Raw genomic sequence first — 13,227 nt, forward strand, 5'->3', positions numbered from 1 at the left:
TGGCCCTCTTCTTGGCCACTCCTGTAACGCCCCGCTTAGTTTTGAATCAAAAATCAAATAAAACTGCATGAATTCTGTTTTTCGTTTCAAACTAAATAACGATAAAAATGAATTGCCAAAAACCAAAAACAGACAATTTTTGATTGGGTTTTTGTTTTTTGACTCTGACACCAAAAACTGTTTTGTTTCTGTTTTGGTTTTAAAATAAATAACAGATTTACAGATTTTTTCATTTTTAAATTACCAATGAATTACAGATTATCCGATATTACCCAGCATTTGGTAAAGGGCTGTAATTATTCATTTTATATATAAATAAATGTGTGTGTGTAAACCATAGACAGTAAAGATAGACATAGCCTCCATGACTTTATTGTAAACAGACTCAACTGTAAAAGTGACAGCTCCTGTAATCCCAAATAAGTGTCTACAAGCTGTTAGCAAAAATTATTTCAAGGAATAAAAGTTACAGACACACAGTTTCATCACTGCATTTGAAATGGCACTGACCAAATACAAAAACAGTTCTGTCTGAAGAGAAGTTTCCCATTTTGTTGTTTTTATTGATTTGTCCAAACTTATCAAATGACACCACAGCATACAAATCAAATGAACTTTATTCTTTGCTACCACCTCTACCACAAAGGAGAACAAGTCTGAAGTGTTCACACATTTCTTTTTTTTTTTTATTCTTCTCTCTTCAAAGTCTTGACTGTCATGAAGCATCAACAGGCTTAACAAGACTCCAGACTACAAAGGTCAAAAGACATTTGAACTCCATCATCCTGCCTGTGTAATCACTGCTGGGGCTCAAAACCAGAACTGGACTGATAACCACTATGAAGGTGAAATAGTCTAAGTTAGGATGCAGCAACTATAGAAAATCAGGTAACTGAAGCTGCTGAATGAAAACTAGTCTCAAACATTAGCTTGAACCGGTGGTTCTGAGACTGGGGGGTGTGGATGACCAGGGAAAAAATATGGAGTGAATGAATGAATGAATATTATCTAACCAGAGAAAATAATGGATTCAGACTGTGTGTGTGTGTATGTGTGTGTGTGTGTGTGTGTGTGGGTCAGAACCACTGGCCTGAACTGAGAAACACCAAATCCAGTATTTCCAGGCTGAAATTTCAAAATAAAAATACATAACTGTGTAACTTCAATAAAAAAAATGGCATTATATTAAAAATCAACACTGCGACATCACTATCAAGTAAAGCTGAGAGAAAGTGGGCCGGCCTGTATTTATCAATTATCTCCTCATCATCACTCTGAGCAACTGCTCCTGTTGACTTCAAGTAAACACATTCAAGACTTTAGTAAATGACATTTACAGACTTTTACTCCTTCAAAGTCTTTTTTTTTGAGGAAATTGAATGTAGTGTTTTTAAAGAATTTTCAATAAGGTTTTTATATGTAAATGCAAATGAATTACCAAGGTTATACATGAAAAAAAACAATGGTAAAATGAATTAATAGTCATACTGATATTTAAGAAGAGGCAATTTAGCCTGTAAGTAAACACTGGCAAACAGCTTACTAACCTGCTTTTTAATTTGACTCAGGTGCATGAAATTATTCAGCTCACATCTTACATACACTGCACATCACGTTGAACGCTACCTGCCCAGCTGTAACTCTTCTAATTCTCCCAATTTTCATTTTCTCTGCATGTAAAGAAAAACACAGTCTTTGGAAAATGCACCAAAATAAAATGACCATATCTCTCAAATATTACAGCCCTGCTATTATTTTAAAAATACATAAAAAATAAGTAGCTGAAAAATAGAAACTTGTATAATAAAACTCCATGATGTTCTTCATGGAGAGGTGCAGCTCAGCCCACAGAGGGAGGACGTGCAGCACTACACTGTTACAGCCTCTGTAACGTGAAGGTGAACAGTGGAAGGTGCATTGGTAAATAGCATTATGAGGCATTTACTGATGTTAGTCATCAGCTCTTTTTGTATAAAAGTAGTTTGCCTGTCACAGTTGTGCTTTTTTTGTCTGTCGGAGACGTCAGAGACGTCAGGAAACGAAATATATTTATTATAATTTCCACTTTGTTGTCTGAGGGATGTCTGGAGCACACTTTCTCTTTATTGAAAGTCAGTGTGGTTCTGAGAGGCCTGATAGATTCAGGCTCTGGCAGAGAAGTGTTTGAAGTGCTTTAATGACCTGAACAGTGAACACAAATACTCCACTTTGGCATCTTAGAAGAGCACGAGAACCAGGATGAGAAAAGCTACGTTTTCTAACTGGCTGCTCTCTCTGAATTGTCAGCTTCAGCTTTTTATGCTTGTGAATTTTGTCTGACAACGTCGATGCTGATTAGTCCAGCTATTTATTCAAGTTTTTACCCGCAAGTGACAAATAAAAAAAAAAAAAAAAAAAAAAAAGAAATCAAAGTCAAAGAAGCAGAAACTGAGATATCATGACTTTTAACACTGGATCCCACATTTCCCATAATGCAACTTGATAGCACCTTTTCATCAGTCCCATGCCCACCTCTTTGAAACTCCACAGACCCAGTGGTTTCTCTTAAATGTTCTTAGTGTTGGAGCCAAAGCCGAGACGAGTCTGATGACATCACTCCAATGTCATGTCTTATTTTCTCAAAACTATAAAAAGCTCCCATCATCACATTGAACCACATCACAGTCAGCGGCCTGCCCCTTTAATAACACCTGCATTGTGTGCTTAGATGTATTGGAATTCACAGAAAGAGCTGCAGGCGATACAGCACCTGCCTGTGTTTGTGAAGGCAACAGTACAGGGATCCTGTTGGAAAAGCTCAGTGTCCCTGGTCCATGTAACAAAGTAAGACCATAGTTTAGAGCATTCTGGTTGAAAAACACCAGTTTTTTGTTTTTTTTTTTTCTACAAAAGCTGCCTCTTCAAATTAGGCAAACCCTCACCTATAATCACTAGAATGCTTAGAGTCATACACAGCTTTAAAAATATAAGATTATTCATCGCTTGTCAAATTACTGCATGTTTGTAATTCTCCACACACAGTAGCTTTGGTTCTGAAGTTTCAAGACAGAGAAAAACCCAAGTAAAAAAAAGCATAAATGAGAAAACAGTATCGACAGAACCTCGGAGCTGAAACAGCTGCAGTGGCTGGGAGGAGGCGGTTCAGGATCCTGCAGCAGGTGGGTGGAGCTACGGGGAGGTGGAGAGGGTGGATGTGTGGAAAGAGTCAGGGAGGTTCTTGGCGTACTCCACCAGCTCATAGGAATCTCTGATGTCTGTCAGGCCGAACCAGAAGACGGTCCACACCCCGTTCACAAAGCTCCCGTCGCAGTGTTTGAAGTACCTGGACGACAGAGAGAGGACGACCGCGTCAAAGGTCTTTGTTTATCTTATGGATTTGGTTTGAGCCACAGCTCAACTGAGAGTAATGTCAGTTTATTCCAGTGGTAAGACACAGGGCTCAGCACAATGCATGTGGCTTTGCTGGTTTCAGACTGACGCAGGGTTCATCTTCCTGTCCAGCGCCCAAGCTGTTTAAATAGCAAATAAACTTGCGCCCATCAGAGCACCCATGGGTGTGTTGGTCTCAAAAAGAGCCGTGGTCAGACGCATTGTTGGCGTATTGCCACCCTGAAGCAGCAGAAAGTTAAAGTTTTAAACTAAACAGGAGATGGCGACAGTTTTTTCTGCAGTTAAATCAGTAAAAGTGACACGAACACGCCCTAAATGCACTTGATCCACACGCCTCAGACCGTGTGCACATCTCCACGTTATGAATCAGTTCAAGTTGGCCACACTTTCAGGGTGTGTCTGAACACCTGGATGGTCCGGATTCCTAGACGTTACCTGGAGTTAGCTAACAGCTATTGTGTGCCTCTCTGCCTCTTGACATTTAGGTGACTCATCTCAGTTATGACTACGGCTTAATTCCTGACTGTGCATTGGGACTTTCTAAACACAGACAAATCATTTTTGCAAACACACCATTTATATTTAGAAGAGAAATATTCTTTAGCAAAGAATAACTTCACCTGAGCAAACTAAAATCTATTCTGTGCTCAGTAAATGTGTTTCCCCTGTTCAGTTTTAGTCAGCTAGACACACCTCTGCTCTGGGCACGCTTAGCTCTGCCTGCTTGCTCACTCATCATTGAGCAGCATAACAATGAGCCACAAAACCAGCCAATCACAGACGTGGACAAAGGAATCCTGACTGACTGTTTCTGGAAGCACTGTTCAAAATAAATGAAAGGCATTTCTGTCACATAATTCAATAATAAAAAAATACTGAAAATGTGTTGTAATCCAGTTCAAATCAGACAACTCTACTTGACTTAGTTAGGATTTTTAACAGTGCTTCAGTAGTATGGTCAATAACAGCCAATCAGGAGAACATTTACATTTACTCATCTGGCAGACGCTTTTATCCAAAGCATGAAGGACGTCAGTAAAGCTTCAGTGCAGTTGGACCTTATTTTTATGTATGATAATAATAATAATCATAATAATAATAATGTTTTAGGAAAGGAGGTGCTGTTGGAAGAGATGAGTTTTCAAGAGATTCTTGAAGACAGTGAGGGACGCTCCTGCTGTGATAGGATTCGGTAGCTTGTTCCACCATCGGGGAACCACAGATGAGAGCTGTGTCTTTTTCCTAGACTGTGATTGGCTGGTTGCACCACATGGCACACTGGCACATTATAATGCTGTGTTGAGCCAGCAAGCAGGCAGAGCTGAGCGCACACAGAGCAGAGAACAACTGACTAGAACTGAGTGAGAGACTGTTACTGTGCATCTTTGTGGATGACAGCAAACGGGGGAAACAGATTTACTGAGCACAGAATAGATTCTCTTCTAAATATAATTAGTGTGTTTGCAAAAATGACTCGTCTTTCTCAGAAAGTCCCACTGCGCACTCAGGACTGAGGCACAGAAATAACGCTGATGTCCCCACTGAAATCAGGACAAGCCAACCTCTTCAGACTACATCTCAACATCCTTTGGCAGCGCTTGCTTATGCTTTATTCATAAATAAAATAAAAATAAAAAGGGACACACTCCTAATTTTGTTTGATATCCAGCTCTTGCTCATATGTGGTTTTAATACACTTTTTTAAGTCGCTTTATACAAAAGCTTTTGTGTGTTTGTGTGTGTGTGTGTGTGTGTGTGTGTGTGTGTGTGTGTGTGTATCTCACCACGGGTTGATCCTGTTGGTGGCTCTAGACCTCCAGAACAGTTTGCCCAGGTCCTGTCTGATACACTCCCACAGGATTTGGCTGGTGCCCTGGCCCTGCTTACTGCTGCTCACCACAAACTTGTCGAGGTAGGGCGTGCCACTGTTCACTGGCTCCATGGTGATGATGGCTGCCGCGCTGTAGCTGGAGGGACGGAGGAAAAACATTTAGCTCACAGGCTCTCTCGGTTTAGATTCATACATCTGATGTATTCACACCAGTGTGCCTTTGTTTGGTCATGAAGATAGGATGCAGTTTATAATTAGGGCTGGTTTTTAGGCTACATCATGATACACCATATATAGTGCAATATTTTGAAATCTCATTTAACCCTGTGATGCATACAGAGATGCCTCTCACCCCTCGCTGCTGTGTTGTGTGGTGGGATTCGACTTTGTGCCTATTTTGACTATAGTTCCTTTTTTTTTGGAAATATCTGTAAAATCCTAAGTGGATTACACAGAGACTTTTATTGCCGCACACACACAGGACAGGCAGTGAGTTCTGAACCAATTTGTCTGCCTGCATCTTCAGTTACACGTAACACAAACACCTCCTCTACGTCACACACGCAGCTGGGAGCGTTTTCTGGTTGGGCGGAGGAGTGTGTCTGTGAGAGAGGGTGCCAACAGGAACATGTCAGCGTCTTAATACAGTTATGTGACGATTTATACACGATGTTGACCACATAGTCATTTACTACATCACAAGTGGAACAAGCCGTGCTACATCCAGTATATATATAATATGAACCCTGATCTGGATTTATATGTGGGTTTGTGCACATGGATTTAAGACAGTGGGACACATGGAATAGTTGCACACACCCTTCAGAGAGGTAGACAGAGTGCAGTCGTCCTTCTAGGGAGTCAATGTAGTCTCGCCTCAGGGTTTTATCAAAGGACTTGTTGATGAGAGCCAGCAGACGCTCCACATCAATCCCATCCAGAGAGCTGTACCTGAACACGCGCGCACACACACACACAAACACACACACACACACACACACACACGGGAAACAATCATTTACTTTAAATGCTAGACGGAGACGGCAACTCACTACTCTAAGCAGGTAATTTTGGGTTCTGACTTGAGTTTATGGTTATGGTTCAGATTACACGTGTTTGTGTATGTATGTTTACTGATATGACTACTTACCGGTGTATAGGGTCTCCATTTTTAAAGAGTGTCCCAGACCCTGAGAAGGACGAACAGACAAGAGGAAGCAGTTAGCTATGAAAAAATAAACTCATGTGAGTCACTGCTGGGTGGTCAAAGCCACCTCTCCACACACACATGGGCGAGCGCCCTCTTGGGTTACACCTCAAAATAGACAGTGCTCCATGCACACACACACGCCAGCGGCCTCACCTCTGTGGCTGAACAGCTCAGTCAGCAGCGTGTTCGCAGAGGTGATCACTGCAGAGGACTCAGTTGGCAGCTGGTTGAGCAGTCTGGCTATGGTAGTCACCCTGTGGCGATCTGCAGCGCTCAGCCACGCTGCCGTGGACAGACCGGGCAGGTTGCTTGGCAACGACACCGTGCCCAGAACCTGGAACAGCAGAAACAAGTTGTTAAGGAGAAGTTTATGTAGGTGTCAGAGCACATAGTCAGACTGGACTGTTTCTCAGAGTAAAATCTAATCTGCAAATAGATATGGACACTACACACATACTATACTGCTATATTATATGTCTTTGGAAACAGAGTCAGAGCAGGAGTCAGGGTCCATGCCTTGTGCTCTTGGCTGCAGAGGCCTCCTGAGTTGTTCAGGAACATGACTTTGTGCGGCTGCACAGCTCGGGAAATAGCCGCTGTCACCTCCGTTGGGTTCAACATTACCGAGCAACCATGCCCATCCCTCCCCACTGGACAGACCAATGGGATTGTCCCGCAGTCCAGACTCCACTGCAGGAGGCTGGTGTCCACAGCAACATGGGGTGGAGCACTGAAGGGAAGGAAAAGGAAGAGGATGAACACGGGGTCAGAGGGATGTAAGACGACAGAGTTACACTGGGTCAGGCAGAGCAGCCCACTCTGAGCTTCACACCAGCACTTCACAAACCTATGGATGATGTCACAGAGGCTACGTCCATCCTTAGATGCAGTCTATGGTTTGAAGGCTCAGTGTCTGAATACAGGCTGTGCGCATTTCTCTGTGGACTGAGGCTTTAATACTTTCACAGTATTAATATAGAACCTATACCTGCTTCATAATCAAAAGAAACATGGACATCTACCTTTAGACTATATGGGACCTGGAGGTGTGGGGTGTAAAGATGGGGCCATTTAGGAGGCTGGGAGGGTCTAATGAAAAATACTATTGAGTCGCGTTAAGGGAAATGTGGGCTCCAGCATGTTTATAACTTGACCCATACTCAAAGTCTCAGCCTCTGCTGCATCAATTGAAATGTTTAAATCTTTCCTGGGGGGGTTCTCTAACTTTACAGAGGTGCAATATTTACTTAACTGAGGTCCACTTTGAAGTCAGGGAAGCTGAACTCAGTGTTCATATTGAAATGAAACAGAAACTGGACAGATTTTACACAAGATGCAGCCGACACTGACACATAAGGGACAAGGACAAGCCACATACTAAAGGATGAGTCTAAAAGGCAAATTCATATAAACTGGTGAGTGATGATGGCTGGATGTACTCCAGGTTTCATATTTATATACATTATATTCTATAGGAGACTATGTGGTAGATTTTAACATATGTTTTGCATCTTTACAATGTATGTCTCTAAAACATCCATTTGTTCACAGTAGCCTGACAATACAGTCCCAACTCAAGGTCCACTTACTGGCTCCTCCAAGACTTTTCAAAGAAGAATCTGTTGATGTGCACGACAGATTTGTCTCCACGACAACTAAGCAAACTCTGCTGATGAGGACCGTGAGATACTAATCTAAACATAAAAGCTGGTTCATAGGCCTTGAGTTTAGTTTTGTATCAGCACTTATTATGTTTTATGTATGTATTCATGTATTTACATTCACATGCATTCTGTGTTTTGCATGGCTGCAAGAATAATTTCTTTCTGGGGAACATAAAGTTAAAGTTGAAGTACTGTTTGGGGAAACTACTGCTGCCAATGAATGATGGTAACTTTACAATATTAGCTGACTGATACAATCCTGAAACAATGAACTGTGCCAGACCAATCACTCCTTACTGAGAAACAATGAAAAACAAATGTGATCAGCTGAACACAACTCATGCAGTAGGAAACCTGACGCCCCTCACCTGCTGCCTCGTGGGGCTTCCTGCAGCAGGAGGAAGGACTCGGCGGAGAAGAATGGCAGGACAGTGGCCGAGTGCTCCTGCAGAGCCTCAGTCAGCTGCTGGCTCCGCTCCACCAGCCCCCGGCTGCACCAGGACTCGGCCACCGGCTCAGCAGACCCCATCTCCCCGTACTTAGACCAGCCCATCACTACCACAGGCTTCATATCCATCCGCTGCAAGAAGGAGAGCCCAAAGGCCAGGCTCTGAACCATCTCCCTGCTGTCGAACACTGAGCTGTCCACCTGGGAGAGACAGAGGCCCCTTTAAACAGACATCCTGCAATATCACCGTTAAGAAGACCCCTCATTATTTCAGTTTTGCATAATCCTGCCTGTGCTTTTAGACAACATGCAGGCGTGCTGGTATCAGAGGCGTGATGTGTAAACAACAGTGTCAGCGACTTAAAGGCTTGAACAGGCTGTATAAAAGAGACTAGAGACAGGAGGCAGGTGCCCGGGTCAGTGATGTGTGAAGCAGCTTGTTTCAGTGTCCCGAATCACTCGAATCAGCTCATTAAAACGATCCATTCAAAGGATTCATTCACTGAATCATTCAGTGATTGAGTGCTGACTGTGTAGCACCACTCACTAAACTGAAACCAGGCTGAACGGTGAATGTTCCTCATGATCCCAAACTTCCAGAACAGGAAGTGCTGTTGTATTGACAAACACAGTGAACACAGCTTATTTTTGATATTTTAAACATTTCCTCTGTGAAAACTGGAGATGAACTGTGGTTTATAATGACTTTTGAGCCTTTTAATCAATCTGCAGTTTGGCATTACTCTTACTGGGCCTGACTCCAGTAGTGTGAGCATTTGACATAAGATCAGTAAAGGGGACACACTCACTCATAGAGTGTTTGAGTGTGCAGGGACACAGTATCTGACTGACAACTCAACTGAACAGAGAAATGAATTGATCGTTTCAGGAAGTGATTCAGATCAGCTGCTTCATCTCAAAACAGGGTTGATTTGATTACGCAGCACATCAGTCCATTTCTTACAATGTTTGGTAAAGTTTAATAATCAGGTCTGATGGATTAAAGACAGCACTTTAACAAGGCTTTTTGATTTGAGCTTTTAAAGACTTTTTTAGCTTTTAAATGTGTGAATTATAAACTTTAGTATAATTTACTAAATATTACTAAATATAAGACATTTCCCTCTGGCACCTGTCAGCTGCAGTTATCACCAATTCACAGGTTTACCATAAAGGTATTTTATTTCCAGCCATTCGTTTATTATTCTTAAATGCGCTTAAATCCTGAAACATCAATTCAGTCAATCAATTCTTCAAATAAATCAAAGCTGGTGCAGGTTTAAAAGTTTAAACACATTGTGTAAAGTTGTGTTTTCAGCTGAAGTTCACCACTCCGCCTACCTCCAGCACGGCAAAGGCAGGAGACTGGGCCGAGGTCGCTCTCTGGAACTGAGTCAGCCAGTAACGAGCCTCCCGGGGGTCTCCACCGACTTCATTTAGAAAAGCCTTCACGTCCCGGTAAATCAAATTCCGGTTCGCCAGCACATGTCGGTCTGCGGCGGAGAAACAAACCGGTTGCTCCAGCTGGGCCAAAGCCGCGGTCTTTCCTCCCGTGCCGGCCGCGTCAGAGCTCAACATTCGGCGATGGGGACCGAACATCCTCCGCTGCCGCTGGCCAGTACCCCGGGTCAGCACGGGGGGAGACGGACTCGACAGGTACTTTCCTGCCATAACCATGGCCCGACAACCGGGGGAGCCGCTGTTTACTTTGGCCATGTTGCTTCCTGACAGGGTCCTGAGGCCCTCGGGCTGACGGCCGAAGTTGGGGAACACCGCTTTCAGTCCCTGCCGAGTACTGGCGGCTTTCGGGAGCCAGTGTTTCATTCAGCGGGCTCCGTGCAGCTGCTACTGCTGCTGCTGCTGCTGCTGCGTCGGCACTTCTCAGGTTTCATCAGCCCGGCACATGAAGCGAGATGCTGTGACCTGCAGTGGAGTATGGAAGTTGTAGGCTCAATGATTTCGTCTGGACCGTAACCAGAATAATTTCCCCGATAGTGAGAGCCGCTGCATCACTGTTATCTCTGCTTGTTTTAGATTGAGAGACTTAGACAACTCTAACTTAACTTTAACATGAACATGTAGGCTCATACAAACATATAAAAGTGCTTTATTTGTTTTTCGGCAATGGACACATAATATTTAATAGAATAGTACCTTTTCTACAAACATAAAAGTAATGAAAACTGGGCCATTCAGTGGTTATTTTGTTTTTAGTTATAGTCATTTGTCGTTCTGGTTCTAAAGGATATAGAATGGACACTGTACATTTGATAAGAATTTAAAAGGCGTCCTTCTTCCTTAATTTACATGGATTATCATGAGTATAGACATGATAAAGACTGCCATATAAATCACATTATTGATCATGTTGACCAATGAGATGCCTGTAGGCCATTTATAGTCAAATCTCAATGTACAGCCTAATAAACAGGCCTATTACATAATCTACTAATCTAATGAATCTTGTGTTCACTGTCCTATTTGTTAGTGTTGAATTGTCTTAGAAAGAACTTGAGCATTTGATAAAATAAACTCACAAGAGGGTCCATTCAGATGGCTGGTTTTTTGTTGTTGTTAAATAACAAAAGCTATATGTTTTTGCAACTACTGTTAAATTACAACTTCTGTAACCTTTGCTTGTTTTTTTTTAAACAAAATAAAATCAAAAATTAAAAAGAAGAATCTACATCAATAATGTGTCAACAACACTGTTTTGGTTAAAGTGGCTCCAATTGGATGTTTTAAAGTGAGGGATGTCATTTTAGTGTAACCGGTGTTAGAGCTGTGTGGTCTCTGTCTACCTCTGGAGGACAGTGAGGAATAATACAGTGATTTCAATTCAGTAAAAATAAACAAAAAAACAAACATCTCATCCACAGTTTAATATATAGATGTTAAATGTGTATTTATGATATGACTTTGACTGTTCTGAAGTTTCTGTATATACATTTCCTCATATTATCATGTATGTTATGCTCAAGCATACATGATAACTTGACAACTGTAACTGCAGCAAGTTTGACACCTAAAAGGAGTTTTGTTTTTTAAGTGGGGTGCCTGGCCCTTTCATTAAAAGACACATAGGCCTCAAGGAATTAATTGTCGCTGCATATGCCTTTACATGTATCTGAATACATGTGCAGTATGATCTAAATGAAGGCAAATGTATGCACAGTGCCTTCTCCACTCTGGGTTGTGGTGTGACCCTGAAATCCTAGTGGTCTAAACCCCAACACCTACCTCACCCTTATAGTAATTCTCTTGGGTCCTAAAATCCTGAGTATTACAGGTGTTGCTCTGGTCACTGTAGGAGTTGTTAGCCCCCCCTCTTGACATATGGGCATGTAGTGCTGGTTTTAGACCACTGGGAGTGCACTCTGTTTACTGGCCACACTGGGCTGTAATAGTGAAGCTTCTTAATCTACAGTAAATGTCATCTAACTGTTAACTCAGAGGCCCGACTGAAGACACTGTTTGATCAATGGGACACAGCTGCTGTGTCATCAGTCGTTCCTGTCAACATGGATTCAGACCTGAAGAATGGAGTTGAGGTCACATCTGTATAACTCCAAATCCTCTTTCATTATCACTAAGCTCTATACCAACAACTGTGACTTCTATGAGACGAGACTCTGTCAGGCTGTGATTTGTATCAGACGACATCAGCAGGAGTCTGGCAAAGTTTTAAAATGAAAAATTATTCATTCTGTTTGTGCATTTGAAACTTTTCAGCAGAGGAAGAGAGGAAAGTACAAGTTGTGCATACACTTTGCAGAGCATAACATTAAACAACACATATTTTAACATTACATGGTAATATTAGTTTACAAGCAAAATGTTAAGTATATCCACATATCTCTGCCTAAAATCAAAACTAAACGGCACTAAACACAAGTAAGTCATTTGGATTAGACTGTTCATGGCCTACACTGTTTATTATTTAATCAACATGATTCAGTGTTTCTGAATTTACAGCACAGGGCAAACTAGTTGGACAATCAACTGGCGAGGCCAGTGTCAAACAACATACACCAGACTTCAGATAAAAACAAGTAAATTTATAGTAAATCATCCGAATCTGCCTCAACATTTCATTGGCTCTTCCCATCATGCCTCATCCCTGGTGCAAATCCTGCTGACAAATAAACAGATGTGGGTGAAAACATGACGTCCTTGGTGAAGGTAATAGATGGATGAAAATCTTCATGTTGGACTAAAAGGAGCGGGGGGGGGGGGGGGGCTTTAAACAGGCAGAAAAGAAAGTCACAGAGTCGAATTGGCATCTGCCTGAGCTGGCATGACAGGGCAGAGGGTGATGCTGTTGTGTTACATCGCGTGTCTGACCTCAGAACAGGGGCGGTAATATGCTGGCTTTGTTTGGTCCAGTGTAAACAAGCCGAGGCTGGATAATTATAATTCTTCTTGACGGCAGTACAGCGGGATCTCTGTTTAAAAGAGGCTACTGTGTCAAGAGGGTGTGTTTAATCGTCAGAACGTTACAGAACTTGCTCCCTCTCATTTTGATGTTGGAAAGGCTCTGTTCGACCACCCAGCAAGCACTGTCCCCCCAACAAGAACGACAGCATCAGTCATTTCAGCCACGTGGCCAAGTGGCAAGAAGCCCCCTAGTGGCCACAGTATGATGGGGTCAAAGACAGGAATGTCGGGGTGGATGGATGCATGG

The 13,227-nt window shown here is 42.4% G+C and overlaps 1 protein-coding gene across 1 annotated transcript; it reads right to left on the reverse strand.

Moving 5' to 3' along the window:
• Positions 1-356: 356 nt before the first annotated feature.
• Positions 357-10,450, reverse strand: nags (N-acetylglutamate synthase). Its single transcript, XM_071474753.1, has 8 exons — positions 9,885-10,450; positions 8,464-8,744; positions 6,948-7,161; positions 6,585-6,765; positions 6,372-6,411; positions 6,041-6,172; positions 5,175-5,357; positions 357-3,322 (listed from the first exon to the last, which is right to left on the reverse strand). Exons 1-8 carry the CDS (start codon positions 10,365-10,367, stop codon positions 3,169-3,171), a joined length of 1,668 nt encoding a protein of 555 aa, XP_071330854.1. The 5' UTR covers positions 10,368-10,450; the 3' UTR covers positions 357-3,168.
• Positions 10,451-13,227: the final 2,777 nt, after the last annotated feature.

This window comes from Trachinotus anak, unplaced genomic scaffold (assembly GCF_046630095.1).
Source record: "Trachinotus anak isolate AG129_WGS33_773 ecotype Australia unplaced genomic scaffold, CSIRO_AGI_Tana_v1 ptg000003l, whole genome shotgun sequence".
Lineage (NCBI taxonomy): Eukaryota > Metazoa > Chordata > Actinopteri > Carangiformes > Carangidae > Trachinotus > Trachinotus anak.